Source organism: Poeciliopsis prolifica, unplaced genomic scaffold (assembly GCF_027474105.1).
Source record: "Poeciliopsis prolifica strain line A6 unplaced genomic scaffold, Auburn_PproV2 SCAFFOLD004, whole genome shotgun sequence".
NCBI classification, from domain to species: domain Eukaryota; kingdom Metazoa; phylum Chordata; class Actinopteri; order Cyprinodontiformes; family Poeciliidae; genus Poeciliopsis; species Poeciliopsis prolifica.
In genome coordinates, this window is record NW_026562379.1 from 5421721 (window position 1) to 5447130 (window position 25410).

The window sequence follows — 25410 nt, forward strand, 5'->3', positions numbered from 1 at the left end:
ACTACCACATTCAAGCCCTCTGCCGCCTTTTCTCCGCTTCCCTCTCTAAATGTGAGCCAAGGCCTTGTGGAAAAGAAAGAGGAGCAGAGTTCAGGCTCTCCCTCGCTCCTGGAGGCCATGGGAGCGCCAGGAGAAAAAGCCAGGTGGTATTCTGACTCATGCCTCCAGTTTGGGCCAAAAGGATGGGCTGCCATGGAGCTGTAAGACAATAATGATAAAAAAAGAGGACTGAACAGAAAACAAGTCAATCTACACTGTATTCTTTTATTTTCTTAGTTGCTCCTCCCACAGTATTGAATTGAAATGCATAACAGTTACATTGTAGAAAGCATTAAAACAAAGTACCTCAACTTGCTGATTAATTTTTAAAATTGATTATAAACAATCAAAAAGCACAAAAACAAAAAGAAGTCTGGTCCCTCAAAACGGGAGAATAAACAAAAGTATTCTGTTATTTATCATAGGTTTGGCACGAGGAATTAACATGAACCGAACACCACACAAGCTTTGCAGACAATCATAGAAAATGTCAGATACAGATCTTTACAGACCATCCATGCGCTTCGGATCGAATTAAACCTGATTTATTCATATTGTTTGTCCTTTAAACCATTTATGATTTTTTTTTTCTTTCCCGTTTCTTCAACTGAATCACAAAAATAAAAACCTCAACAAAATCTAATAATTGACTGGTTTAATTAGTACAGTAAGGAGTGAACTGCATTTTTTAATACTATGCGGCAATCAAACGTAATCTACAAGCCCCATGACTGGGGATCAGGATTGGCCCGGGGTGGGAATCTCCCTCTTTCTCCTGGGCTAAGAGCAGTGCTATTCAGTAAACAAACTACAGTTTGCCAAGAAATAAATACAATTTTCAAAAATACAACAGCAAATAACAACAACAACACCAACCAAATAAAAACAAAAAACAAAAAAACCCAAACAAATGATTGTCTAAAAAAAAAGAAAGACACATGAAAATGGAGTTGCTAACAACTAGCATTCAGGCTATTTAGTGGTATTGTTGGTCGGCTAGGATGATTTTAAGATTTTTTGAAAAAAGACATATGCCCTTTACAGAATGACAATTATAGTCAGCACTGGCTACTTATCTCAGTAAATAACAAAAACAAGGAAAAGTACAAAACAAAACATTGTTTCTTCTCTTACACTAAAAAGACAATCTATTTATATCCGTTCACATATAGCGCAGGTGGGCAGGATGGGGCGCTGCTTGAAACTTGTATACAGTGCTGTGATTGTACAGACACACGCAGTCACGAACACACAAATAGGAGACTGGCCTTATTTCAGTTGAACTCATTTTCACGTGTTTCTTGTAGATATTGGTCAATATTCAAATGCTGATCTTGCCGTCTGAACAAGGAGCAGCTTTCATCCAAACGTTGAACATCTGCGGATCTCTGTGGGGGTGAAACTTGACTTGCGTTCTTGCTCTTATGCTTTACACGCAACGAAACATGCTACGCTGAAACCAACTCTTAAGAATGTTCCCAAATGTGCTCGAGCCTCGACACACCAGCAAATTCGTGTTATTCGTCTTCATCAGCGGCCTTTGCTGTGCAAAACAGAGAAACTCTGAAGAATAAATACAGACTTGTATTACTTTAGTGTCATTTTTTTCTTTTTACCGCAACTTAGTTGTTGTCACTGTGGAAAATCATTTTAACTTTTTGTATTTGCCAAAGGGTTTTGTGTGGACAGTGACCCTGCTTGGTGTTTAAGGCAGTCAGATGGGTCATGGTTCTGCTCAGCAGTCACTCTATGGACGGTCTGGGACCCTCTGATAACCTCTGGCGGACCCCCGCTGCCGTAATCAGGTCAGGGGTTGTGGAATGCAATGTTATTAGGTGTCATCATACGTGGCTAAGGGACTGAATGGCACTGGATTCAGCCGCAGCCCGTGCCAGGCTGTGCCACATGGTGGCCGGGGTGTGGGGGGCGGAGTGGAGAGAGTCCTTTTCGGCCAGAGACAACATCATGGCATACGCCTGAGGGAGCAGAAGAAGGATGCAAAGCTTGAATATAGTGATTCATGGAAACAAAAGAACGTACACAAAGTCCTACATAATTACTGACACCCCTGGTAAAGATATGCTAAAAAGCCTCAAAGTGAGTTTTTGTGATGGCGACTTGGTATCGTATCACTCTGTTGGTACATCATTTTATTGGCTCTCGTGGCCTTAATTGGAGAATGGTTACACAAGAAATTAGATTGTGAGAGAGGGGGAAAACATGTCAGAGGTCATTGCGCCGAGACTCAAACCCATGACAGCTGCATCAAGGACTAAGGACTCTGTATATGGTTTGCACACTTTTCCCCTGCATCACTGCGGCACCCAACTGCGTCACTTTTCATGTGGCAACACTGTTTCATCTTGTTTTTCCCCAACATTTCAGAATTAATTGTTCATTTGAAAGCTCAACACTCTTTTAGCTTTTAGCTAAATTGTTAAGACAGAATGATAGGCAGCCATAAGTTGGAGCCACTCTAAATACACACAAATATACATACACATATACATGCAAACGATGCTGTAAGTAACTACATAAATTATATGTACAATTTGTGGTAATGACTGAAAAGAAATAAAACTCATTTCACATACATATTCTCCTTCCTATTTAAATCTGTCACCATGTTGTGATATGTTACGGAAATTATATGTTACGGAAATTACAGATTGCAGCTTTAAGATTAATTAACAGTTTTTTTTATTTCTGGTTTACATCACATCAAATGCATATTAATAAGAATTGCTTTGTCAAAAATAGTATTTCTTTATGTTTGATTGTTATTCCTAACTAAATATGAGGTAGATTTTTTTTTAAATAATGTTTTATTTTGGAAGTATTCAGGTTTAAGCATTTAGCACATCTTTACCAGGAACGCCAGAATGAATGGAGGATTGGGGAGAACTGGAAATAGTCCTCATACCTGAGACTTAGATTTCCTAAAGAGTGGCTGTTTGACTGCCTTGGCGAGTGATGGGGAGGCGAAGGATCCATCGTCCTCATCTCCATCTCCATCTCCATCTCCATCTCCATCTCCGTCTCCGTCTCCGTCACTTAGCTCGCTCTCCTCCATTTTGCGCAGATCCGAGAAACGATGGATGTGATCCAAAGCTGAGAAGCTGCTCTGTTCCTCCTCATGTGAATACCTGGAAGTCAGAAAAAGAGAATAGAATAAGTTAGGAAAAGAGAACAGAATAGAACGTCATCTTAAATATAGGATTTAAGAGTGCTTCTACAAGCACAAATGTGCAATCAAGTCGCCACTAAAATCAAACAGAAAATTATTCATTCAATATTCAAGCAGTGTAAAGCGCTAATTTAATAAAGAATGTGAAAAATATTTTAAAAATGTCTAAAATATTAAGAAATTAAAAAAGGCTTTCTAGAGATTTCTTGCTCTCACGTAACATTTACCTCCTAGGAGAGGTTTTGCAGCTGAGGTTTAAGTCGTTGGGCTCACTGAAGTCCATTTCATCGTCGCCGACGCTGCTAGGATGCACCTTGACATCTGTCTTCTGAGGACTGTTTCTCGGCTCCTCTGCTTCTTCCTCCTCTGCATCCAGGTCTTCCGCTTCCTCATCTTCCAGGTCACGTGATCCATGGCTGGGCATCAGGGGTTTCCCCTCCTCCAGCAGGCCGCCGTTTAGCCTGTGGATTAGGATCATTCGCAGGACAATAAATATAAATCCTATCTATACGGTTGGTCCTTTTGTTTTATAAAGGAAAATAAGTATAGAGAGCTGTTGTGGGTCTTTCAGTTTAAACCATAAACTGTGGAAGTTACGAGATAAACAAAGCAAGAAGTGGAGGATCTGCAGCCGAGCAAAGCCGGAATCCAGTTTGTCATCAAGCTTTTGGGGCCCCTTTGGGCACAACAGCACTGGGCTGATCACTGCGGCACTTAAATGGAGTGCTCTGCCTCTCTCTTTGTTTATTTTTTCGACTATCTCGTATTCATCTAATAGGCCAAATATTTAGCTGACAGCCCCATTTGCTGGGAGAGTTATGAGAGAGCTGCCAACCGGCCTACTCCTCTATCCCTGAAGAGGGAGAGGGGGCCAGCTATCCAAACTGCGGGAGTCTTAATCTGTCCCTCTGTCTCAGCACCACAGGAAACCACCATTTGGCAAATCATCTGGAACCACATTAAGACTGATTCACTAATTACACTCTAGGACATCTCTCGTCAGCTCGCAAAAATGCCATTTCTTTGCACAAAGGCTTCAGAGAAAAAACACTGAGAAGCGAACAATGAGAATATCGAAAGGCTAACACAACCCAACAGTATGACAGAGAGAAAAAAAAATGGAATACCTGAACTGGATTTGTCTGAGAAAAGGGCTAATATTACAAATTCGAAAAATTATGGACTGATAGTCATCAGCAGCGGATGCGGTTGTTCTTTCAACGCAGCTCCTGCTTAGAACGGCACACTGACAGGGCAGTGTTCGTGCCGTCCCAAGCTTGCACAGCTGCAAGAAGGAGCTAACTCCAAAGAAGAGAGCGAGAACTCTGTGATTAAGAAAACAGATTCGCTAATTACGCTTTCAAACGTGGTAATTTGCTGAGGATAAAGTATCTATCAGGAGCAGTCAGGAGCACTGCAGTTTGAAAGGAAACACAGGCCGACCCTTTGACCCACCCCCATCTACACTTTTCCTGTAGGCAGACATGTTGGTTCCAGATGTGGCGGCCTTTCTGCTGCAACCTCCCCTCACCCACTACCCCCGGCACCATTTCTTCTCCATTCTTCTCCAGCTCCCCTCTTGATAGTTTACCACCCGGTCCGGCTCTCACAGATCTTATCCGCGATCTCCAATCTGTGATCCCACCGACGTGAGACATGGAAAAACAAACGGAGCGACCCAAGTGACCCTCCCAACTGCTTTCTGATCTAATCACCACAACAAGAACCAATTTGCATAACGTTCGGACATTTTTGCACACACAAAGATATCTTTCCTTCCCTGTGGCCTAATGGCAAGTAGTGCTACAAGCTCCACGGGAATTCCAAAATCTGGGATTTTATTATCACAGATGATTGGACTCTCCTTAGGAGCCCTAAAAATAGTGTGGTTGATAACAGAGGCTGCCTGAGAATAAAAAGTAATATAAGCATAAATAGGCTGATAAGAGGTAACTGTTGCACATTAAAGCTACTTGAGTAGTATTTTAATAAAATAATTATTTCAAAGACCTTCAGTGTAGATGCAGATCTGACAAAGGAAACACATGAAGCTGTGCTTACCCTTCTTCAGAGGGGTCTGGTGATGTCTGGTTCTGACTTGCGCTGCTAATAAAATTTCTTATTTCATTAAAATAGGAGTCTTCTTTGTCGTCCAATATGGCACTGCTGCTATCCAACTCCGACTGCGGAGATGACATTGCAGTTCCTGCAAAAAAACAAAAAAAGCAAATTATCAGTTTTATTGTATGATAAACCTCCTCTTCGGTTTTCTTTTCTTGTCCTGTCTCATCTGAAATGGCCATAAAATTAGTTCCCACAGCATGGCACTGCTACCGCCTAAACATCTAACCGCTATTTACACCACTGTGTAAAATAGGGTGTAAAAGCAGTGTTGTTTTTGCAAAATTTTGCAATTTCACAAAGTTCAGTTTGGATTTTGGTGAGACCTCAACTAATCTAGCCTGAACAGAGCTCTCTAAGATGCTCAAACTGTGAGACATTCATTTAAAACACAACTCTCCACAACGTGGCATTGAGCTTTCTGCTATGTTTCTTGGTTTTCTAAATGCTGTTTGTTCACTGATTTTTGCTAACAGAACAGCTGGGTTTATACTGAGACTGTTTTGACGAAATGTTTCAAAATTTGAATACTTTTCCAAGGCGCCATCGTGAAATATTATCTGTTCGTATCACACCATATATCAGTTTGGCAGTATTCCTGCTGTTTAAGATTAGTTAACATCATTGGTAAATGCAGAACTGTGATAGAAACCAAATTATTTTTATTTATTCAGTTAGAAAACATATTGCCTCATGTGCAAAAGAAAAAGTTTAACTAATAAATAGATTTGTATTTGATAGTACATTAGGCATGATTAAGTGGCCTCCTCCCCTGCTGATGTTGGCTTCTGGCCAGTTATCACCACTTGTTCTGCTGATTCAGAATGATGCAACCAAGCAAACTTGTGAGCTGTGATATGCTGATGAAAGCAGTTCATTGTAAAAAAAAAAAATTATAAAACATCCAGAGCCAATTTATGCAGGGGCGACGATGGCAGATTTATATAGCTTAATTTGTCAGCTTCTAGATTCCTTCAAATCAAGGCAGTTTCATTTTATTCTCCTGTACAGAATTATTTATGAGTCTAAAAAGCAAGCAGTTCAGTTTTATTTCACAAAATATATAAATTGGAGGGGATTTGAAAAAGGAGACTTCAATGTGAAGATCCGTATGATTTGGGGCTCACCTGACAAGTGGCCGTTTTCATGCTTTTTGAGGTGGCGGTCAAGGTTGGTCTGCTGGCCAAAGCAGCGGTCACACAGGTGGCACTTGAAGGGTTTCTCCTTGTTGTGAATGTTGCGAATGTGCCGCTGCAGGTTAGAGGAGATGCTGAAGGAGCGGTCGCAGTATTTACACCTGCACAGAAAGTGGATAAAAACGTCCAACAATAAACAACAACGTAGGAGGAGATGGATAATGAAGCTGGCGTTTATTTCTGTGGGAAACAGAACTGAAATCGGTAATGCCGGACACACCAACACACACATGCCGAGTCCCCCAGCCTCACACATGATGGAAGAGCCTGTTTAAGGTGAAACAGCTCTGCTCTCTTATCTCCAGCCAGCGCAATAAAGCTGCATTCTTCTCTCACAAAATAAGCACGCAACAGATTTGGTTCAAGCCCTGCAAAATTAGGGGCTCCTGCCAAGTTTCTTCATGCAAAATTATACGAGAAGATTACATCTTTTTTGCTGGTGGAATTAGCTCGCTCTCTTGGCTGTCCCTCAGGAACCCTCCTGGTTATCTCCACACAAGAAAAAAGGAATTACAATAAACAGCGGTGATCTTTTTTAATGGCATGCCAGCACGTAGAGTTGTGGGCTATCAGGCTGGGGCAGGAAAGGCCTACATCTGTCTTATTCTCTCCCCTGTGGTCAATAGGCCTCCTCCAAACTTTGGGCCAACATTCTTCCACCTTGGTAACTAAGTTGAATAACTTCAGCAAAGTTGTATTCATTATGCAGCTAATGTACAAAAGTGAATTTCTGTGTGCACAATAAAATAAAGACAAAACAAAATGAGAAAAATTTGTTTAAGAACCACAGTAACACAAATGAGGGGGTTAGAGTAGGGGGGTGGAGGATCCTTAATGTCATGACAACCCGCTTGGACAGCAAGAAAGTCTCACTTGAATCCAAAGCTTGCAGCTTGCTTTGAGTCTGGCCTCATAACTACAAGAGAAATGACCACAGCTGCTAAGTCTGGACTTCTCATCTCCCCAATTTTCAACAAACTTCTCCTCACCACAACCCCCGCACCGCTGTCCCCGCTCTCCTCCACCCCACAGCTCTGTCACCAAAGACACAGTTTTCATTTTTCATTGGGTAAATTATTTAGCAGTAGGATAATTATTCCAAGCTTATGGCATAGGAAAACACACATAAACTCTGTTCAAACTGTGGTCTGGTAATCCCTGGGAAAATGTCTGCGTCTTGCTAACAAATGACCTCTTTATTTTTGTTTTTTTAAGTTTTATTTATTGTTTGAACTGAAATTTGCTGCTTTCTTTTGCAGAAGAGGAAATGTTACATTCCCTAGTTCAGATTTGGGTTAATGTGTTTTTGTGCAAATGTAATTTTTGATGAGAGAAAAAAAAACAGCTGCTTAGTTTCATAAAGTGCAGAAAGATGGAGAAGCTATCTCCAAAGCACAACACATCTCTTTTTTACGCTACTGTAGAAACAGTATCCAACACTGAGGCAACACTAATCCAACACTTTAAGAATATTAAGCTTTTCAGTATGAAATTAATGAACAGAAAAAGGGCACGACATGTTTACATACAGCTTAAACAAATCTCCGAGTCATTTCAAATTATGTATTTTTTGATAGCACCCAGAATAATTAGTATTTTTTGTCCTTTTGACAAAGATACATGTATTTTATCTCTTTAGACAAAATTTGTTATTCTAGCTTGGATTTTGAAAGAAAGCACAAGATGGAACACATAAAACTGAAAGTTCTTTTTGTACAAAAGATAAAAGTTACAACTTTGTGGTCTTCTTTGCAAATCCCTCCACTCCAGGAGGTCTTCTGCTTCTGAGATTCGTAGAGTGCTTATGCCTTGAGCCAATTCTACAACAGGAAAAGGTTTCTAGAGTTTAAAGAGCAGGATTACCTGTATGGCTGCTCTCCGGTATGAGTCCTGAGATGGCGAGTCAGGTTGGCAGAACGAGGGAATATTTTTCCACAGTATCTACAAAACAGTTACATTCATTTTCTGTGCTTATTTTAACAAGTGTGTGTGTTTTTTTAAACAAATGTACATGTCTGTCCTCTGAGGAAATAAATAATCATACAGCTCTTATCATATCAGTACCAGTGTTACCTGCATGTGTAGCGCTCCTTGCCCTTGCGCAACAGTGTCTCTGGAAGAGTGTTGGGTGGAGCTCTGAAGTCGAACATGGACGGGACAGAGCGCAGCAGTTCTCCTGACTCTGGCTTCAAGGAGCCAAATGTCTCCAACTTCTCCGCCATGCTCTCAATGGCCGTCATCTGCAGAGACAGGCGATTGGAAGGACATTAGGCCTGAAGCCTTTTCTGTCTTGAAATGCAGAGTTTGTACATGCAGAGCTAAAGTCTTTATCAAATTTAAAAGATTACTTGATTTCTTTTTTTTTTCTAGCACATTCTTGAATCTGAATGCAACATCACACCAAACATCCACAGAAAAATGTAGCACCCAATATAGTGGAATAGCATGCTTAATGGAAATGATACAGAATGTACAACTTCATTATATTTTATGTGCCATGTAATTCTTGTAACAAAGACAAAAAAGCAATTGCAGAATTGCTTATAATATACCTAAAACTTTCTGAAAGGCTACTGGCAGGTCATTTACAGATTTGTTTACATCGTTGACTGATGCGTGTTGTTTGCCGGCATCATACAAGCTGAATAGAAGTGAAACAGGTATTGGGTGCATTTTTATCATGACATTCATCAATGATTCATGCAACACAAGGTGAAACAGCTGATATGGAGCATGACAAGTGGATCTGACACTGATTCATAACTTTTCTGTAACAAACACATGTCATCTTCCCATTTATGATCAACAGCAAGCAGCTGTGCAAATCTAAATGTTAAATGCAGCCAACAAATAATCATAAAGCATGCATGCAATAAATACACACACACACACACACACCCACACACACACACACACACACACACCCCCACACACACACACACAGGGGATTACAGACTACAGCCAATCTACTAATGAAACTGAACATTTACTTTCATCAGAACTCTCCAAGGAAATGTGTGCTGGATAGACACACATGAGCAGAAAAAAAAAAAAAAAAGTTCTGGTGGTCTTAGTTGATTAACTGCCTGGAAATGTGCACAAAACGGAAACTATAGGTATGTGTGTGAGAAAGAGGAATGTGACTATAATGTGTTTTTATGTGCGTCTATTTATATGAGTAAAGAGCATGTACGTTGTATGTGAGGGTGATTCCACCAGCTCAGAGCATATCTGTGTTTTCAGGTAGGGCTGCGTGTGTGTGTGTTTTGAACGTGTGTGTGGCAGAGGAGTGATTCATGTCCACTGCTGGGCTGTAAACCATTCTGTGCACAATGTGGGCAGACAGCACATTCGTCAATATGAAAGATGTTGACATTACTGATCAAGGGCCAGACACGGGTAATAATGATATCGCTGTGCTGAAAGGGGCGGGATGTTGGGGAGGAGAGGAGGGCTGCGGGGGGGAGTGAGAGGTGGGGGTCTCAGTAGGCCGCAGGGCCTGTCAGACCATCGTAGACACACACACATGCACACACACAAAGTTTCCCTTTTTTTCCTCCGTCTTTTAAAGGGGCCACACAAATTTGCATTATTTTACGTGTATTGAATTTTCAGCCTGTTTCTTCTTCTTATTTCAATAAGGGGACAAATCAGTGTTGATTCAGGTCCTCCACCAGAGCCCTGCTCCAACTCTGACATTCCATCTCCCGCTTTCACCCGCTGTCACTCTCGGGCTTCTCGCCAAGAATGACAAGACAGGGAGAGAAGAAACAGAGGATGAAAACTGGAGAAGAAGAATATGATGGAGGACTTGATGATTACAGGAAGGGGAAAAAAAAGAGGAATGCAACAGGAAAGAAGAAAAGAAGAAGAAGAAGAAAAAAGAACATGCAAACGAGGCAGTGAAGGGCCTGGAAGAAAGAGGAACTGATGGTTGATGGATGGCGCCGAAGTTCAGAGTTGGGAGCAAGTGATTAAGAGTGACGGCCGAGTGTAAAGTTCCTGCCGCAGCCGTCGACGGACCCACTGAGGGAGGATGTGGAGTGTCAGGACTGTTTGATTATGAATATGCCAGCGTTACACGGCATGAATCAAAGTGCGACAGCGAGCTCGACGGAGATGAAATGCTTTCACATCTTTTCTGGAAATACAATGTGTATCTCGTCGGACTTGTTTCAGAAACTGCGAAGAAGTCAGTTTGCCTGCCTCTCTTGATGAGAATCCATAAATCTCGGGAACACTAGGGCCTCCATGGCTGTCGGCAGCATCATATTTGTCCGATAAGACTTTCCTTTGAGCTACTCTCGGCTCCATCTACTGGGGAATTCGGAACGGTTTCCGAACTGTTTTTGTAGTACTGCAAATCCTGATCTCTGCCAGGATTTTCAAATGTAAGAGTTTATGTGTTTCACATAAAAACATGAATATTGCTATGCCTTAATTTTCTGCTATTGGTAAATAATCTACACATTTTCTTAGCTAGATTATACAAAATCAGTCTAAGAAATCTCCCTCAAAGTCTGATATGCATGTAAGTTGACCACCTACCTCTCTGTGCAAGACACCAACACGAACCCACCCACACTTTTGTGCATTCATAAACACAAACGCATACCTCCCGAAACTCCCTGTCTTTTCCCAGGAGGGAGCACGAATGTGTCTGTGAAGTTGCTTGTTGCTATAGTGTCGCTCTGGGACCAGCACTTGATTGGCTATCTTCAGATGTCAGTGATGCTGTTAGGACCTTAATTAGCGAGATGCATTCTCAATTGTTGATCTTTATCAGGAGCCAGATGTTTGGAGGGAGGGTTTGCCCCTCCTCACCTCCATCCCACCCCAACGGAATCCCAGAGAGACTGTTACCCGTTCTCTAATGCAGCAAAGACACACCCCAATCCCACCAACCACAACACACACACAAACAAGGACACCTTGCATTTATCCCTCCCATCCACTCATGTAGGGAAAAAAAAAATCCCTCTTCATTCACCAGCTAAGCAAACACATGTTAAGAGCTGTTAGATGGAGAGGGTGTAACTCAGCTGGAAATTCCCTGTTTAAAATGTTCTACTTTAATTAGAGTAGAGAGTAAATGTAAAGATGTTACCTCAAATAAATAAAGCATGCTCAGTTACAATGTCTTGCAAAAGTACTTTCTGTCCTTTATGGTATGATGTAATTGACTTGGTTATGTAATGGAGAGAACAAGATAAATTGTTCTTGAAAATTTGAACAGACAAAAAGATCTGAAACCTGTGGCTTGCATTTCTATTCAGCCTGTCAAGTCAAAACCCAGCAGATGCACCTTTTGCTCTGACTCTGATGGACTTTTCTGGTCCAGCTAAAATAAGACGTGCCCGCAGCATGATGCTGCCAATGCATCACTGTTGAAATGAAATCTGACGCCCATTTGGACCAAAAAAGTTTTATTGTGGTTTAATCAAACCAAAGCAAATTCAGCGTTTGTTCTCAACCAAGCCTCTAAAGCCTTCATCGGCTAAATCACACAAAGTTGGACTCTACTTAATTTGCTGCCTTCTGAAGGAAATTGGCTGTGCTGGTCTTTAGAAATATCACACTAATAGGGTTGAATATACTATAAGAAAAAAAAAGAATTAATTAATTATATGCTATGGTCTTAGTCTATTATGTGGAATATTAAAAGTAAAAAAAAATAGGGTTAAAAAGTGACAAAAGATAAAATGTTTCAATGTTCGTGAATACTTTAGCAAGGCACTGTACATGTAACATAATATCACGCAATGCACAAATTAAAAATGCAAATAAGAATCGCAGTGATATGTCAGACACTGATTCCATTTTGTGCTCTGCTCGTGTGTGATGATGACAGGCTGAAGCCATGCAAATGTCCTTGTGTAAACTCCGGTTCAGCCCATGCATGAGTTATGATTGAAGGGCCTGACTGGTAGAGGAACAGCACTCCAGGTCAAAAAGAAACTTACCCAAGTTCTCTGATCTGGCAAACGAAACTGAGGGGCGGAAGAGAGGGAAAAAGAAGGCAGTCAGAACCAAGTCGTGGTGGATGAATCAACACATATTACTACAGAAAGGAAGGAGGAATCTTGGTGCAATTAACTCTGAATGAGCAATGGAGTGTCTGTCTCTTGTGTTATGGCAGAGGCTTGACTGGAGTAGACTAATAGTTTCCAACACGTTCTGGTGTTCAATAAGCTCATTATGGGAGGTTACAATTCCAAATGCAGAATATAATCTAACCCAGTATTGGCTCGCAGTAAAATTTCCTGCCAGGAAATAATGAGATGAATCACTCAAGGTTTTGAAAAGTATCCCCAGTCCCCTAAGTTTTGCAAACTCTATTTTAACATGCTGCTCACAACTGAGTCAGGTGACCGATACTGAACCCCCACTAAAGTCTACAGGAAAACCTCTCGCCTAGTCGGGCTTAAACCTATGCAAGTCTGGCATTTGTGGGAATGATTTGTGTGTCCAGACATCATAAAGTCATAAAGATGGCCTAAGCACTCTGTTAGTGTTTCTACTGATAGGACACCTCATTAGGGCGTGTGGGACGACCATGTGGCTGCTGCAGGCTGGGCCATGCCGCAGTCTGGACAGGAGACATAAATCAGACAAATGAAACAGCCTGTAAAAACCAGACCTGAAACGGCCTGAAAAAAGGGAAGGGAAAAGAAAAAAAAATCATACGCCTGAGAAAGTGGTGTTTTCACTTTCCGACGGACCGTTCTCACCCGCAGGGTAAGATTGAACAAATGAACGTGAAAGCGACGTGTCATATACCCACACATGCACACACACTGGAGTACATACGCAGACACAAGTCTGTGGAGCCTCACACTGAAATGCTGGCACAGTAAAGGCAGGGGCAGAAATCACTGCTTTAAGAGCATATCATTTTTTTATATTGTAATCAAAGACACATTACGAGAAGATGTGTCACAATGTGGCCTTTCTTTGTGCCACATCTGGTTTAGATAGACAACAATGGGCTTAACAGGCAGTAGCTTGTATAAAACTGGGGGTGCATACTTATCCTCATTAATTATTTTTGGCCAGCCTGGGACACCCATTGTGAATAGGAGCCTCTCTGAAAAAAATCATAATATTCCCCGACAGGGTCAGCGCCACATCGCCCTCTCATCTATAAACCTAGTTTCCAAGAATCTAAGATTCAAGTTGTAGTGTGGCTAAAGTCATCCAGAAATTAGTCGATTTAATCAAGTTTATCTGAATTCCTGTCATTACAAAACACGACCTGAAGGGAGGAGTATTCATACCCTCTTTACCCTACACTGCTCAAGCTTCTACAGTGCTATAGTCAGAACTTACTTGTGGATGGAAAAGGAAGCCTGGAGTTGGCCGCATGTACTTGTCTTTCAGAGTCTCAAACGGATCGCTCATTCTCCTCTTCTCAACCCTGCTAATAGTAGATTTCTATCAGCTCGTGTTGACAGCATAACCATAAACAAAAGTGCCCATCTTAAAATATGCAATTAATGGAGATACTGGGAATAACAATACCTGTAGATAGGGTCCATGAAAAAAGGGGTGGGCCTGGCATGCTGTAAGGAGGTGTCTGCTTTAGGAACATCCACTGCTCTCTTCTCCTCTTCAAAGCTTTTGTTCTTCCTGGTCTCCTCCTGACATGGAATCTGTCCACGGCCCCGGGAACCCAGGCTTAGATCGAGTGGCTGGTCCTGACCAGTAACATTTGCGACATCGGTTTTGGTGGGAACAAACAGGGACAATTTGCTCTCCTTTCGCTTGGTAGTGAGGTCAAATGGTGACTCGGATGACTTGCTTTGAGCCTTCTTGCAGTCATCTCCTGGCGACTGTGGCTCACCCTTCACGCCTGTTGGTCTGAGGTTCCTGTCTGGCAAGGGGTAAACTGGTGGAGAGAAAGTTGGGAAGAAAGGCAGTGGAAACATAGAGGGGTAGGGCAGAGACCCAGCCTTCTTGTCCTGCAAGCCAGCCAGTCCAGCTGAGCCAAAATATTTCTCTGCAATAGAGGCAATGGCCTTAATAGAGTCATTTACAGCCCCTGTTACAGCCGTGTGCTCGTCTAGTGACGACTGTATAAGGGATTGGCCCGGAAATCCTTTAGCAGTACTGCTCCCTGTCAAGCTGGGACTTTGAGGGTCTCTCTCAGCGGCCTTTCTCCTGGGACCTTTGCCATTTTCTCGAGCAACCCCCCTTTCCCTTTCACTGTCCATGTCGCTTTCGAGTTCAGAGCCCGTTGTACTCTCAAGATCACTCCCACTTGGTGTGCTGACGTCGTCCACATCGCTGCTTTCAGACTGGTCACTTTGCTTGTTCTGCTGTTTTGCGGACACCGAAGAACCCTGATTGGGAAGTTCTGAGTCTTGTATGTCATTTCCAGGTGAACTGCCATTTTTGCACAGAGCTTTTAACAGTTCTTGAGACTCCAGGGCGCCAGGGCTCGGAGGAAGCAAAGGACTTTTGCTTAGTTCTACACCAGGCCCTGTAACAGGTGCATGAGCTGTCTGTCTGACAGGAGCGGAGGTGGCAGGAATGAGCTGTGGCCGGTGATATAGTCCAGAAGGAAACAGGCCAGGGAAGCTGAAAGGAAATGCTGGGGCTGCAGGGAATGTCAGCCCACTATGGTGGCGGCTTGCGCCGAAGTAATCAGCAAGTCCAGCGCTGCTGTGACCGAGCGTGAGAGCTGATTTGTCTAAACCAGGGGTACCAGGGAGTGGTAAACCCTGAGCAAACAATCCCCCTGCTGTGAAATGATTCTTTCCTTCACAGAAGCGCCGATGTTTGTTGAGGGACGAAGTGGTGCTGAACATTTGCCCACAGTCCTTGCATTTTATCTGTGTGCGACAGTCAGCATGCATGCGTTTGTGCCGGCAAAGGTTAGAGAACTGGGTATAGGACTTGTGGCATACCTCACCTGCAGGGACACAGAGACAGACGGAGAATGCATTAATGCCCATGACACACTGAACCATAAACACTAGTGTGGAAAAGGTAACATGTCTTCATATATCTAATTGATATCCATTTGAATGACTAAGTGTGGGGAGGAGGAAACACCATTAGTGCTTATGCTCATTTTCCCATCACTGTGACTGTTTAGTTTCCAGCAAACAAAATTAAAAGGTGTGTCCAGATCCTGGCATTGTGAAGGAATCTGCTTGGTTGATGATATGAGTCAGTCACTGCCACTCATCACCTGCACATCAAACCAGATTCCCAGGAATCTTTTGGCCCATTGTCCTCCCAGGGACGCTCCCAAGGAGTCCACAAACAGTCACACGTAGACACTCTTATGGACAGGCAGGCACATTCACAGAATATTCTCATAACACAAAGAAATGAAATCACACACACCCACACACCCAGGCATGTAGACATAAAGATACACACTTTCTCAGCCGCATGCAGTACAATGGCTCTATTTTAAGTTTGTAAAGGAAGCAGAGTTGAATGAATCCTATCCTGCAGTCCAGTTCCCAGGGACAGGTCTCACGTCCTCTGCTGCCTCTCTTCCCTCTCCCACCTCTGGGCCTCTCGAGTCAGCCCCCTCACCTTGTCCCCATGCCTCAGGCCATGTCATCCTGCGCTTAGTGACCTTCCCACAGTCAATTGGGCCGTCACTCTGTCTTGGCTCCGGTGTACAGTAACAACACCCCATCCAAAAACAAACCAAAGTTTGATTTTATTATGTCAAACCATATCTGTGTTTGACATATTATTGGATATTATTGGATATGAAATGTTTATATTGTTTCCTATTTTCTTTTTGCGATATGTATCTCTGTTTAAAGATACATATCGCTCCTAGTTGTTTGCTTCCATGCAATGGGACTCTTTATAGATGTGTTGTTCAGGCTATTAATAAGAATTTGATTATTGGAGGCATATATATGTGTATGTGATTGATCTAGCTCAGACTGGTATTGGATGTTGAAATAGAGGTATGGGAAATTTTATGGCTCACTCTCCAATTAGACCTCTGCATACTTTGGATGTCTTCCAGGCAAAAGAGGCAAATGAAAGAGATGGAGAGGAAGAGCAGTATTTGGGGAAGCACATTTACATAAACAGTCTTTTGAGGACTGGAACTGGAGCAAATGTGTTTTAAAGGGCTTTTTTTTTTAAAGAAGGAACACTTTATGTCATTAGTATACAAGTGTCCAAGTAGTCAAAAAAACATTTTGAACAAATTGACAATATGAGCAATTTCCTCTGCTCATAATCTTTATTTTTATTTCAATATGGTGCAATATTTTTCACCATATTTTGGTTTTGATGCTTTTTGCACATTTTTGTACAATTGTAAAAATTTCTCTCACCGAGCAACCATCAGACCCGGACATTACAGGCATAGACAATGAAGACTATATCACAAAAACATTCTAGTCTGGCAGATGGTTAAGTGCACTGTGAACCACGACTTAGCTGTACCTCCTCCCTTGCAGCAGACATGGCCACTGAGGTAGTCAGGTTTCTTTAGATCAAGTTGAAAAGTCAGAGAAGCTATAAAGTGTGTGTTTAACAAGCAGGGCTACAGGGCCTGAACAAACTTTAACAAAAGTCTCTTGATCATAAATCATAAATAATGTGACATTTATCGACACACAGCTCACACGTATTACACACCGAACGTGAGATCTGATTCACAGCTTAAGTGACGTAATCAGCCATTACTAAACTGAGAACCAATCACGTAAACACATTCAGGAGAGAAGAAATGGAGATGAGTAATAGAGAGCTGAGTGCTTCCGTCTCACAGAAAAGTGCTAAGACACACACATCCTCGACACATCGCGTGCACTGAGATACAAACAGAATCCTGTGAACGTACAGAATTTCTTTCCAAAACACATACATGTCCTTCAACAGCAGTCGGTCAAACAAACATCTTACAGACAGACACACATGATCTTGTCCAGACAGCTGTCACATTTCTCTGTCTTTTTTTTTTTAACAGAGCCATTAGTTGTTTTTAAACCTGCATATTTCCTGCTGATTACAGCAAATGGACTATTCACAGGGCTGTACATGTGGTTGCTATTTATGAGGAATGGTGAACATGGAGGAGGCAGGAGAGGAGAAAAAGAGAGAGGGGAATAATGAGGTCTTCAATGGAGATGCAGTCATTCCTGCCTATGCATATATATATATATTTATATGTGTGTGCGCGTGTATATGTGTGGGTGTGCGCCTGAAATGCAGGATGCATTAAGTGTGTTGACAGGTTTGTATAAGTTTGCATAAATATAAAAGAAGGAAAGAAAAGAAAAAGACTGAAGGGGCAAAGGGGAAAGATCACAGTGCTTCAGGGGAAGGAGGAGATCAGATCTCTTGTGGTAGTGAAAGTGTGAATGGACAAAGTGTGTTTGGGTCTGCCTGGTGTTGACGAGAGGGGGCGTAAGTGTATGCTTAAGTGAGCAGGCATCCTAGGAAAAAAAAAAAGGCTGTTAGCCCCTCTGTCTTCACCAGATCACACTTGGTCACTGTGACAAAGTGGCAGGCTGGTGTTACTAGACAAGCAGAATGTGAAGGTGCTGAGGCAGGAAGAAAACCAAATGCACAATTCTTGTTTGGACATAAATAGTACAAAAAAATGTCAGAGTAAATGACATTACAAAAAGCTGAAAAAAGATCAATTACAGTTTCTGCAAAATCATCATTTTTTTTTGTTTGTCATGAAGTCGTGTTGTTATTGTTATAATGTACTGAGGAGACTTACATAGGTAGGGTCTTAGTGACTTACACATGAAGGGCTTGACACTGCTGTGAATGTGCTTATGCTGCTTGAGGCCCGAAGACGTTGCAAACGTCTTTCCGCAGTCGGAGCAGGCATGGGCCCGAGCCCCGACATGCTGAGAGCGAATGTGCCTCTGCAGGTTACTGGGGTCTGTGAACACCTGCTGGGGGAGCAACCAAAGAGACACACAGGGGAGTTACTTTGTGATTCAGCTAAAGTGTGCAGGAAATAAAAAGGAGTGTGTAGAAAAGAGGCATTTGTTAAACAGTCCCTTTCATCACTTTACCTTTGAGCAGTTTTCACATTCATAGTGCTTGCCACTGTCATGCGACATCTGATGTCGGATCAAGTTTGATTTCCAGTTGAAAGCCTTGGGACACTGATCACACTTGTATTCCCTCTCCTCAGAATGCGACTGACTGTGGTTCTCCAAACTGCAGCAAGACAAAATGAGAAACCAACAATCGGAATTTGTCAGATTGCTTTGGCTTTGCAATAGTATCTACCCTCAAACTTCCTCAAAATGTGTCATTATTTTTGGCCTTGTATTTCAGTCAATCTATCTTCCCATCAAAGATTTCCTTCCTTACTTTAAGCACATCTTCTAATGACATTGTTTCAAAAGCAGTACATTTTATTTAACAGTGTCGTGGAAAGGAGAGCTAAACACATGCACATGCCAGACTTTTTAGGTGTTTTGTAAAAAAACATTTTAAAAAAAATGAAAAGGACAATTTTTTTCCTACGGTAATTCAGGTGGTTGGATATTTCTGTTGATTACATACCTCTGGACATCAGGAAAGACCTGGTCACACTCCTTACACTCGTGTAGGCCATGAGACATATGAAGGGGCCGCAAATCTTGAGGTTCTTGAGCTGTCAAGTCAGCGTCTCCTCCTGTGCACAAAAGAACATAAGTACAGACACCCAGAGGCGTAATTATCTATGAATTTTACAAGATAAAAACTTATGAGGCGTATTGCATAGCTCCTTCAACTTGTTTCTTCAAATATTTCCGATGATTCTCTATGTCTAGTTCTATCAAATGTTCACATTTTATCTTATTTAAATGGTATTCCTTAAATATCCAATTGATATTCGGTTACACTCCACTCAATTGACGTGGGAGTTTGTTTAATTTACAGTGAAATAAAACATTGATCACTCCATCATGTTGTCTGCCATAGAAAGGAGTTTAACCCACAGGAACAGCATTAAAAAAAATCTGAGAGGGTTTGAAACCCTAACATGCACTGCCTATACTTCAAACAAGTTGGCATAATTACACAAATAAATTGAGCTTTATTTGACCCAAAACCTAAAGTATATGCTTTACCTTAATTGCTCCTTTCTCCACAGAAGAATTGCAATGAAGACTAATTGTGATTTTACAATAAAATATTATTATTTTTCCATATTACCTACTTCCAGTCTCAAGAAACAACCATCTTCGTTAAACATCTATGGTGTATAGGTGTAGATAAATCTCTGCTTCCTATTGGTAGACTCATCCTTTCACAGTTTACTCCTCTGTGATCTCAACTTTAGCACCTAACACAGAAATCTGTTCACCCTCTCCAGCCGCTCATCCGTCTTGTCACTCGTCACAGCTCAGAGTTTACAGCAGCATAAAACAGGCATGCCTGTTTAGAAACAGAAGTCGAACCTGGGTTGAGGAAAGCAGAGGGAGGCATCCCACACGGCTCCTTTTGATGATCCAGCAACTCGTTGCGGGACTCAAAGTGCTGGTCGCAGTCCTCACAGCGGTACTGCCTCTCCTCTGCATTGTGAAAAAAAGAGAAGCTTTTATAATACAAAGTGAGATGTCTGAAAAAAAATCAGCATTGAAAGTGTATTTTTGTGTTTGATGCATACCATGAATATCAGGAGCCATTGTGTCACAGAAATACTCTTCAGCCTTCATGAAAAGTAGTAGTTCCTCACCAGGGAAAATCTCTCTAGTGACTTTGTAGAAGATCTGTAACACACAATATATATACTTTAATGATTTAAAAGACATGTTTTTTGGATAAAGGTAAGACAAACTAGCAGTGAACAAAGCTACTGATGTGACTTATTCAGTTTGTGCAGCTTGTCCTGGTCTATGGAAAAGGATAAGTGTCACTAAAAACAAACGGAAAGAATTCTGACTTTAATCTCAAAATGCTGAGATTAAAGTTAAAAGAACAGTCAAAGTTCTGAGAGAAAATCCCAATTTTTTTTTTTTTTTCTTTCAGCGACCCTAATTTTCTTCCGTACTGGTCGAATGTTTATTGCGCAATTTATATTTTTTACACACTACCACAGTTGAGCAGCAGCGAATGTCCCTTAAGGTAGTTCCTGGTGCATAAACACACACATAAACACACAGATTTCCACAGTTGTTTACATGGTTAAAACACCACAAAGCTACCGCAAAGGATTGCCATACACATGAAAATACACTCACTCATTAACTTGTAATTAATCATCTTATGAGACATCCATCTTTGAATATATGAATGAAAGCACAAACAACCATCCTACCGAATAAATACACAGCCTCATGACGACGCACTGCAAAAAATTACCGCGGGCAGGAAGTGGTAAATTACTGTGTGGAGAGAAAGCTTGCTAATTCAACAGCGAGCAAAATAAACAGGCAAACTGCTGAAGAAGCGGTTGAGTTCAATTAAATTCATCAGCTAAGGAAGAATCTCCAAGCAGGAAAGTAAAACCACCTCTACATGCTTTCATTTTAAACCAAGATGGGGTCCACAAATTTCTTCTCCAAAACATGCAATCAATATGGCATGTGCTGCACAAAGGCCTGCTGAGCAGGTGAGTGTCCATTTAGGCAAAGATGTGGGCGGTCACATTAAAGAGTCAGCTGAGAGACCCTGCGACTGCAGAGCTTCCCATGGACACACAATGGCCTTTCTCTGCAAAACAATCACACATGGGGTTATTTTCAGCACGCTTTGGATGTTAAACATATCAACTTCCTCTGCTGTGTCAACATGACAATGATGATGGAGGAATTTATTAGAAATGCATTGGGGATTGATGTGGAGCGGGTGAGAAAATGCTTCTGGGAAGTCGTGGATCACAGGTAGGCGGCTCATGAAGGGAATTCTTGAATAACGCGGCTGCAGCAGCAGAGCCACAGCGGCTCCATGTCAGGTTGAGATAAGTATCTTTGTCGAAATAAAGATAATGAGGTATTCTGTAGCACATAGTGTTGTTGTGTCTGTCATTGTTCTTACGTCTGGCAAATGACATCATACTCAGAATTGCAGAGCTTTTTGATAAATTGTGGAGTCATACAGAATCCAATAAAATAAGACTTTTGGAAACCATAAGATATCATGTAAAATATTGGCGCAGAGTGAAAAAAAAGTTTACACACTTGTACAGAACAGGAGAAACTTTAAATATTCAAGAATATCTGGAACATTTTTTACCATGTTCGAGATTGCCCCAAGCTGAAAAAATAAGAAGGCATTTGTTTAAACTGTATTAAATATTGTTGGACTGTGAGTGCCCAGTTATCTAACGTTAGGGACAATAGGCGTCGCAGATGTTGTGGGATCTGAAGATATTGAATCTCTACACTAATCCTTGTTATTTCGATGTCATTCTAGTGAAGTACTATCTTGCTTTGTCTGTCATTAGCACTAGGAAAGGAATATATGTATTTTAACGCCATGCCGCCTGACTTTATTTACAATTGTATAAAAAGATAACTTTTGTCAAGTAGAAGCTAAATCAAATAGAGATTGATCATTTGAATATATGTGATGTGTACTGTACAAGTATTGGTGTAGCTAACATAGACTCAATCAGTTGTTCCCAAAATTTTCTGGGCCCCCTATGGATTACAATAAAATCCCCCCAAAAAAGAAAACAAAAAAGAAAATCATCTGGGCACACACATCATTGAACAAGACATAAACCTATACGTATATGTTGTTTTCAAACTCCACTGAAGTTCATTTCACACTTCAGGTTGCAACAAAACACACTACAAACCATCTTTACAGTGAAAAACTTTTGTGCAACTGTTTTTTTTTTTTTTTTTCATTCATCCTACAGACCCCTCCACCCTGGCCACCCTGCAAAGGCACTGCGAACCCCTTAGGGGGCGTGCCCCACACTTTGGGAACCACTGGGCTAAGTAACTAGGAATAACACCAGATGGCAGAAAAGAGCTTCAAATATGATCTTTGGTAGGTGCGGATTAAGCATTAACAGGCATTGGTGAAATAAATGTGGCACCCTGGCTGCATCGAGGCTGGAGCTGCGTTGTCAGTTTGAGAGTATTGTCCAACAATGCCTGATTGTCAGACTGATTGAATAACAGTGAGTTGCAAAGTCAAAGAAGAGGCCTTCTCAATCTTTAGGCAGCATGCTTAAGCAAAGATAAGGAACTGGTGGCAGATTGACAGGCACTTACTAAATGACATGTACCCTGAGTGGCTATCTTTGAAACCTCCAACAGGAGATTTTCAATTACTCTGTGCTGCATATGATCATCTCTAGAGCCAAATTCTTTATTTAAATAAATTTTAAAAATAAGCATTTCAAATAATTTTTAAATGGGTCTTAGTTTTGCAGAATATCACAGCTTGTTCCTTCAGGAACCACGGGTATATCATTACGTCATATAAGCTGAACGTATCATTCACCTCATATGAGTCTTGCTTCCCAGGAGAGTGATAACCCTGTCCTAGAAAAAAATGATATGCTTTAAAATAATATGTGGATAAAAGAGATAGCCTCCTGCACTGTTAAAAACACTGACCTCCATGGTTAAAGGACATTAGAGGAGTTCAAGGATATTTGAAGAACTCTGGTGAACTATATTGAATGGGATTGTTTTTTTGTTTTCAGGATTTGTGTTTTTAAGTCAAATCTTAATACTGAAAAATAATATGGGGGGGAAACAAGAGAAACATTTAGCTTTTTCACCAAAAGAAATAAAGGAACTCAAATGTGAGGGTTCTCGTTCTTTGCCATGTTTACTTCAACTTTATTGTAAACATACAGGCACGGATAAATGGAACGCTTAACATGCTTGAGCGGACAAACAGAACCAAGCTCCAACGGGCCGTCACCTCTGTGAGGTCACCAAAATATTGATACTATGAAACAATCAAACAGCGGTTCAAGCAGATTTGTTATTCTGTAGAAAATCCGCTCAGACGCTGATACTGAGGCTGAAGACAGAAGCTGTTGAAAACCAAAAGGAGAGCTAGGTACATGAAAATCATGAAGAATGTCAATAACACTTTTTCAAAGAGGCAAGGTTTTACATTTGGAGTATTGTGTTTTAACAAAAGTAAGTTTATCATAATAAACACCCATAACTGAAGGAAACTCTTAACAAATTGCAGGCACACATGCTGAACTTTCCACAAGTAAGAAACTCTGTGGTCTGTGAGTCATCTTTGATAAATGAATTACTTTACAAAAAACAAAAGGGGAATCTGCAATAGTTTAAGAACACACAAGTGGGCAAAGCATGGCAATTATGAGCGGGAGGGGAACTCTACTAGTTCCACGCAGATCGCCATGGATAAACACAAACAGGTAGCAACTCTGCACGAGTCTGGAGGCACCACCAGCAAACACCCCCACTTCCCCACACAACCACACACACAAAGACAATCCCAACGACACTTTAACAATAGCTCTAAGTAATCACTGAGTGCAAAAGTACAGGCTTTCTAAGTCAGCGCAGCGGTGACCTGCTGCCTCAGCTTAAAAGGCAGTGAACTCTGAACATTCTGTAGTTCACAAATCTATTTTTTACAAAATTGTCACATACAATTTAAAGGCTCAAGTGTAATTTATTTTTGACTTTGTTCCCTTTATTAGTGTATAAGTTTTTTCTATTTATTTTTCTTATGCACTCATAAAGAGGTAATGTGTTATGATTGGACTACTTGTTACGCTGCCGTTGCTGCGTCTTCCCTGCTGATTTCCTCATATCCATTGGTATGCCATTCGCTAACGCTGTCGAAACTAAACAAACTTACTGGGGGAAGAACTTCGTGGAAAAAGGTTTAAATTGAAAACTGCTTCAGAATTAAGAAAAGAGAAAGGTGTGAGACAATGGATGGAATAAAACAAGAGCAAAACATGCAAAAAAAGCACTTCCAGATTTTGCAGGAGGATCATGTACTTAGACAAAGACAGACATATCAAATCATACGAAATGATGCAGAAGGGGGTGAAGAGAATTTGCACACAATTCCTGCACATTGGTTGAATCCGAAAAAAAAAAAAAAATCAGCATGACTCCATTGTTCTCATATTAAGCCTGAGGTTGAGAGTTGCTTTTGTATAAAAGGCTCATCAGATTTCAATTTTATAATAAGAGTTTATTAATGAATAAGCTTCAAACTGTTATCTCTGTGAGTTGCAATCAGCTCCATTGTATGCACACTGCCACATGCTCAAGAGCCACTTCATTGCACTCAATACTGAGTGACAATCAATGGAGCAGATGAGATTAACTCTCATGTCCCTCTGTACTGTATTATGAAAAGCTCTTCAGGGCCTCTTTGGATGATGTTAATTACACTTTTTAATCAATTTTCCATTTAGTTGAATCAGTAGAGTGAGGAGCGCAGACAAGGGGTTTTTAAGTGTTAATTGCCCCTAATTATCCTCATGACAAAACATGAGGGGATCTGTGCTTAGAGAACTGCAAGTGCGTTGTTTAAGGGCTTTCTGAAGGCTTCAGCTTTGTCTCAAAGACAGCCAAGAGCTCATGATCAGCGCAAACGGCAGCCACAAAACTATTAACTATTAACTCGGTTGTGTGAGTGCTGAAAAATACTTGTGCAGGAAATTAAATACAAGAAAAGGATTAAATATACCTGTGAAAAAAGTAAAAGCTCTGGAAAGTTCAGTGTGACTGATAAAGTAATGTCCCTCTCTCCTTTTTTTTTCCTTTAGCTATTTTCAGTTTTCTTTCAGGACTGACATATTGATTCTGATTATCTTGGCTAATTACAATTTTTTTCCTGCCAAATATGTGAAATAATTGTTTTTTCTAAATAAGCCATAGTTTCTACATATAGTAATACTTTTAAATCCAAAAGAAAATGAAGATGTAATAAGGTTATGGGCATTTATATGTC

At 41.1% G+C, this 25410-nt stretch overlaps 1 protein-coding gene across 5 annotated transcripts in view; it reads right to left on the reverse strand.

Annotated features, from left to right (window-relative positions):
• Positions 1 to 244: 244 nt before the first annotated feature.
• The window catches only part of mecom (MDS1 and EVI1 complex locus), a 152770-nt gene continuing 127604 nt past the window's right edge, over positions 245 to 25410 (reverse strand). The window contains exons 4-18 of one of the 5 annotated variants that reach the window (XM_055028624.1): positions 20156 to 20258; positions 19947 to 20060; positions 19066 to 19177; positions 18567 to 18714; positions 18287 to 18440; positions 14065 to 15457; positions 13873 to 13960; positions 12507 to 12533; positions 8617 to 8783; positions 8407 to 8484; positions 6475 to 6644; positions 5288 to 5432; positions 3454 to 3687; positions 2963 to 3185; positions 245 to 2015 (exon numbers count right to left, since the gene is read on the reverse strand). In XM_055028624.1, the coding sequence (XP_054884599.1) occupies positions 1881 to 2015; positions 2963 to 3185; positions 3454 to 3687; positions 5288 to 5432; positions 6475 to 6644; positions 8407 to 8484; positions 8617 to 8783; positions 12507 to 12533; positions 13873 to 13960; positions 14065 to 15457; positions 18287 to 18440; positions 18567 to 18714; positions 19066 to 19177; positions 19947 to 20060; positions 20156 to 20258 (3291 nt within the window). In that variant the 3' untranslated portion in view covers positions 245 to 1880. Of the gene's footprint in view, positions 2016 to 2962; positions 3186 to 3453; positions 3688 to 5287; positions 5433 to 6474; positions 6645 to 8406; positions 8485 to 8616; positions 8784 to 12506; positions 12534 to 13872; positions 13964 to 14064; positions 15458 to 18262; positions 18444 to 18566; positions 18715 to 19065; positions 19178 to 19946; positions 20061 to 20155; positions 20259 to 25410 lie in introns of all 5 variants that reach the window. The other 4 variants (XM_055028623.1, XM_055028622.1, XM_055028626.1 and 1 more) reach the window with 4 other exon arrangements.